The 6,050-nt window shown below is 31.8% G+C and overlaps 1 protein-coding gene across 3 annotated transcripts in view; it reads left to right on the top strand.

Moving 5' to 3' along the window:
• Nucleotides 1-727: 727 nt before the first annotated feature.
• The window catches only part of LOC118204418 (UPF0488 protein C8orf33 homolog), a 32,700-nt gene continuing 27,377 nt past the window's right edge, over nucleotides 728-6,050 (top strand). For 2 of the 3 annotated variants that reach the window (XM_085808292.1, XM_085808293.1), the window contains exons 1-2: nucleotides 728-886; nucleotides 2,932-3,022. In XM_085808292.1, coding sequence (XP_085664418.1) covers nucleotides 860-886; nucleotides 2,932-3,022 — 118 coding nt within the window. In that variant the 5' untranslated portion in view covers nucleotides 728-859. The remainder of the gene's footprint in view (nucleotides 887-2,931; nucleotides 3,023-6,050) is intronic. The other variant, XM_085808291.1, reaches the window with a different exon arrangement.

Here is a 6,050-nt window from a genome sequence, read left to right as displayed (position 1 = left end):
ATATAAAATAATTTTTATAGTTAATAAGATGTATTGATCCCCCCCCATGACATACACATGAGTGTGGAAATCAGTAATTAAGATTGCATTATTTTGTTCCAGTAATATAATCTCAAGAAAAGAAAGGCAATCAATGGCATAAATACATATAATACAATGTGATTTTCTTTTTCTCTTTAGGATGCAATGCATTAAAATTAAACGAGATTTTTTTTACCTTCTCAAATATGGAGTGGTCAATGGAGTGCTATGGAGGAAAAAAAAAAAAAAAAAAAAAAAAAAAACAGTAGTGCAATTAATTTTTTAACGTTATTCAAAATTAAAGTTTCCATCTCAATTTTTTATTATTTATTTTAGATTTTCTTCCTAAAATTATTTAACATAAACCTCTTAAACAATGGTGCAAATAATTTAAAGCAATTATTAAAAATATAGATAAAATATTCAGGAAAAAAGGGGTTAAGTTATATCTAAATATACTTGTAAAAAATCGAACAACCTAATTCGAGGCCGTTGTCTGCTGACTGCTAGCAGACGGAAATAAAAAGTACTACCTGCCATATCAAAAGCGGGCCAAACTGGCGATGAACAGCATAAGCTATCACTCCCCAAGAGCGCCAACAGCATTAGTCACGTGGTGTATGTTGGAGACACCCTAGCAGACGAATTCTCTGTGGGTGAGCCGTCTACCTGTTATATGAAGTCGTTGCTTTGAATCCGTGGTACATAGGAGCGACATGGACGGAAGTTGGTGTTGATATTGGGCGGAGCTTCGTTGTGACGTCGAATTACGCCATAAACATTACTTACTGGTTACCGCTTTTTCCTGGTGAAAATGTAGGACGTTCGAGCTTTCAGAATGAGCAATAACACAGCTCTAAATGAGGTACGTTCTATTTAAATTTTGTATTACGTGTGAGTTTTATGTCTTTTACCTCTTTTTTTTTTTTGGTAGTATGATAGGTGGAACAGGTTTTAGGACCCAAGTGTTTTTAATTTGAATATGTTCAAGAAATATGAATTTGGCACAATTTAATGTTATGACTGTCTCTCATTCAGAGAAAAGTGATCACTTTATGCAGATGAACGATGAATTAAAGATGAACGATTAAAAGGGCAAAAATTTAAATGAAATGTGTAGACAATTCCAGGAAGAGTGAAAAACGATATTGCCTTTAACGTACGTTTCCTAATAACGTAAAGAAATAATGAACAAATGCAATATTGCCCGGAGAATACCACGAAGTGTATCGAAATATTTTAATAAACCTTTCTAATCTTCTGGGAACTCACTGAAAAGTAACAAAACAAAGAAATTAAATTCATTACGCTTTTTTCCTGCATGTGTTCTAAACAGTTTTAGTAGTTTCCATTCTACTCTTTATAATTAAGCAAAAACACAACTTTATATTGACGTACATTGTAAATAAAACTCTGTCGATTTAGATGGCGATGAGATATGGGCCTGTTTTTTTTCTACTACCTTAAAAAAAAAAAAAAAAAAAAAAAAAAAAAAGAATCGTATTTAATTATTTTGTTACTTCTTATATGAATTATTTTCAAGAATGTCTGATATTCTATATGTTAATAAATCGCCTACCGTAGTATCAATTCAAATTTGCCAAATTATTAAATGCCGTAAATAACACTTCACAGAATAGTAGAAATGTGTGCATGATTTTTACCCGAGGTCAGAATTGTTTTCTAACTATATAAATGCAAGAAATCACTATCTAAATTAATGATTTTTTCCCCTCCTTTTGAAACACATAAGCTGGACTTGAAAATGCAGCTTTCCCTCAGTCAATGGAGTGCTATGGAGGAAAAAAAAAAAAAAAAAAAAACTGTTTATGTTAAACCTTTTATAAGTTGTAATGGAATAATAAAGTTAACATGCAGTTAGCATTAACATACAGGGCAAAATCTTTATCAAATTATGTCAAATATTTCATAAAATATTTTATCTTTCTTAAGTAAAAGATGTATTTTTTTGATAAATATGCAAAATGATTAATTCTACATTAATAGAAGAAATATGTGTAAAATATAGTTTGAACTTCAAAAAATTCAAAAGAGAACAAACTCTCCAGAAGCTAAAGGAGGCAGCTCTGATTATTTGAGTCATCGGAGATTTAGTAATGTGAGATACAGATGCAGTAACATAGAAAAGAGAAGATAAGGATAATATAATATTGTCATTTTTATGCATGATATCACAATATTGGTAATTACTATGCATTTCATGTTTAGTGTTGAAATTCAATTTTTTTGTGTGCTGTGAGCAGAGTGAAGGGCATGGAATAAGATATTGTACTTTACTGTTAAGATTAAAACATTTTTTCTATCATAAAGCTATCATACAACTTAATATTGGCAAACATATTGTAAAACAGCCTAAAACCAGTATACTGTCTTGCAGTTATTCATGTTTTTCTGCTTTGGCTTGTCACTTTTTTTCCTAAAGTGGAAAATCCTCGTCTTTTTTTTCTGTTGTTGTCTAAGAAACAAGTTCTGATATAAGACTTTCATTGTAGTAAAAATTCATAAAGTGAAGACTATCTGCAGGTCATATTGGTCTGAATATAAAGTGGTGTAATAAAAAAGATGACTGCATTTTTAAGATTATTTGCAAGTAGGTGGGAATATCATAAATAAGTTAGCTACATATAAATGAAATGAAGGTATTTTACAAGAAAGGTAATCAAATGCTCTGAATTCTGTAGCTGGGAGTAAATTCTAAGCGAAAAGGATATGTTTTTCTTAATGTAAATGTTTAGAGATAAGCCATAAATTACCATAATATAATTTTTAAGTATGTGATATGTATGTAATGTGTATAAAAGATGGAATGGTTTTCAGATAGAGTGTTTTAGGATGCATTCTCATATAAATGAGTTAGTATACTATTTAAATAATACGTAATGTTTGTAGGAATTACAGCTATCATTCGAAGAAGAAGTTCTTTGGTGTATTAGAAAATTGGAGAGCATTTTGACAGAACAAAAGTTAAATGCAAAAGCAGGTAATACTTTTTTGTTTCTTTCTGTTTATCCAAATCCCAGTTCCAACATTCAGTAGAACTGTCCCATTTATGGCATACTCTTGAGTATGCATTTGGCAATGGCTAAACCATGCAGGCTCCATTTGTTACTGTGGCATTATTACAACCACCTTAGTAGAAGTCACCAAACTGTGTCAACCGTGTGCATACAATTTTTTATGTAATCATATTGATAACAGTAAGTGTAAATAAGCAATGTCTCCATTTTTATACACTGTGTTTTGGTTATACAGTACAAAGTCTTTAATCCGGACGTTCATAATCCGGAATGATCTATAATCCAGACCTCAAAGCTACAAACTTTCTGCGCATGTGTAAACACATAATGCCTTTATGCATGCCCATAATACGTTTACGCATGCACGTTTAATGTATAACAGACGGTATACGCTAGGCTAAAATTATCTAATTATCTATTTCGGTTAATGTTGCAGATAATGTTGTTCCTTAATCTTCTAATTGGATCCGGCTTACTATTTTTTTCAGACTGTTAGAGCAATTTTATAAAAAGGAAGCTTGAACTTTTGATTATGTCAAAAAGAGTTTCTGATTCTGGAATTGCCAAAGGATCTACAAAGCGAAAGCATGCTTTGATGTACTGCTTCCGATAGTGAAGAAAGTGACAGAGAGGTTATTGAAAACGAAAAAATTTCAATTGACAAGTTAGTCGGTATTCTCGACACAGCAATTACAGGACTTGAACAGTAGAACTGAACAAGAAATTATGTCTGTTTATAGAATTAAAGAGAAAGTATTAGCACAAAAAACGAAGCAACTTAAACAACTTACGTTGAAAGAAATGTTTAATAAAGTAAACAAATAAATATTAAGCTTTTTGTTTTTGTAAATTTTGATACCCTTTAGATCATAATTGCTCTTTATTTCATAAATTACGGTTTCATATTTTTAATTTTATAATTTCTCCATGCCATCTTACCAGATTAAATTGATGATCTATAATGAGGGAAAACCCCTAATCCGGAATCGCCGAAGTCCCTACGAGTCCGGATTAAAGACTTTGTACTGTATTAGGAGCTATAAAGGCAAATTGCAATATTTTTGTCTTCAGCTGAGTCTCAAATTCACTTGTGGGATCTGCCTACAAACAAAGAGAATTCTGTGAAATTTTTGCAGGACTATAATATTTTGCTCCAAAGGTGTGAATGTTCAGATTCGCATTTGATGTTGATGTATTTTGGAATGCAACCTTTTTGGAAATTCCACATACAAAAGCATAATAAACACATTGGCATTTGAAACGGTAATTGGTTTGAGAATAGTCTGCCATTTACTACAGCAGTCAGGTTTATATGCTGCTGGAATAAAATTAACAAGCATTAAATTTTGCTTGCAAGAGTTGGAAATGGCTGGTAAGACTGTGGTAGACTGGAATAATTACATGCAGAATATACCATTTGTAAATAATTAATTGTTTTCCAGAATAAATATTGAACTAAGATTAATGTATGATATGAAATAAATAACTTTGTCTGATTTGAAATTACCATTTCTTCTTATTTAAAAAATTGTCAAATTGTGCCAAGGTGGTTGTGATAATACCAAAGTACCCTTTATTTTTAATGGTTATTTTGCTCAGCATTATCCACAGAACATAACAATATAAATATCGGCTGTATAAATTGCTGTTTTGCATCATAAAATTTCTTTCTTTGAATGCGTCTTTTTATAGTTAAATGTCAACAGAACAGTGCTTATGAACTGTAAAGTTTGCTAAAGAAACATTTTGTTAGCATACGAAGGCATCAGCGAGTGGGTGACTTTACGTGAGAGTGCAAATAGTCAGAAAGTTTCATTTTTTCTATATATGTATATATGTAATAACACTGTTCCATTATTGTGATAAGATGACGTGGTGAAAGTTGCAACAGATTGGCAGCGGTTCTCTGCATCATAACTTGAAGACTTTGCTGCATAGTTAGAATGATAGATGCATAAACCAAAAAACTTGCAGACACGGCCTAAATTCCACAAATAATATTATTTCTTCGATAATGCACATTATCACTGTGGGTGTGCTATGAACCTCCCAATTTTGTACAAATTACATTCTTTTTAAAGAATGAAAATTAGAAAAGTAAATTCGGCGACACAAGCGTCTGGAAGCAGAAGGGAAGTTGTTGCAATGCAATTGACCTTTTTATACCGAATTCCATTTCGGATCACATGGCAGTTTAATGTCGAGGTGTTGGGTTCAGACTTCATCGATTAGTGCACAGTGCAGATTACATGACAGATTTTTTTTTTGTTTAGAAAATTTATTGCTGTGTTATTTTTAGAATAAAGACAGGAATTAAATAGCTATTAATTTATTATTTGAAAGCTGGGTTTTATATTTTACATATTTGCCCCCTTCAAGAAGAAAAATGGCTGGTTGAGAGAGAAGTTTTTTAGAGAAAAATGCCAAAGCATATTCAAATGAAGATAAATAATTTGAAAACACAATCTTGAAATTTTCAGCAAAATAATTATGTACACAATTGCAAAATGTAAACTTGGATAATATTTTAAAGTCTTTTAAAAATTTTCTGTCCAAAAGACTTTGTGTTTGACAGTCCACATAATTAGGTTTTTTTCAAGGATGGTTTTGTAAAGCTTTGTACACAATATCACAGGTGTATAAATTTTGGGCTAATCTTTGGAATATGGTAACAGGTAGTTTGGCGACATTTTGGAGGCAATAAAGGTTACTACCTAGGACTTTGGGAATAATGTGAGAAGTACTCAGTTCCGATTACGCATTATTTTGTGTGAGGGAAATGAGAGATCATGAGATATGTCATGTAACATTAATGGACGAATTACAGTTCTTTAATCGGAAAAGGGGGTAAATTTGGAAAAATATCTGCAGTACTATAGTATTTTGTATTAAGCTTCATTGTGTGTTGTGGGGCCCACCAGCGGCCGAGCAGTAAAGTCGCTGAACACTGGTAGTTTGGCCCGAGGTTCGAATCCTGCGAACGGGCTGGCT

This window comes from Stegodyphus dumicola, chromosome X1 (genome assembly GCF_044657685.1).
Source record: "Stegodyphus dumicola isolate Sdum_Otavi_A_Nest chromosome X1, ASM4465768v1".
Lineage (NCBI taxonomy): Eukaryota > Metazoa > Arthropoda > Arachnida > Araneae > Eresidae > Stegodyphus > Stegodyphus dumicola.
This window is presented reverse-complemented; position numbering and strand designations above follow the sequence as displayed.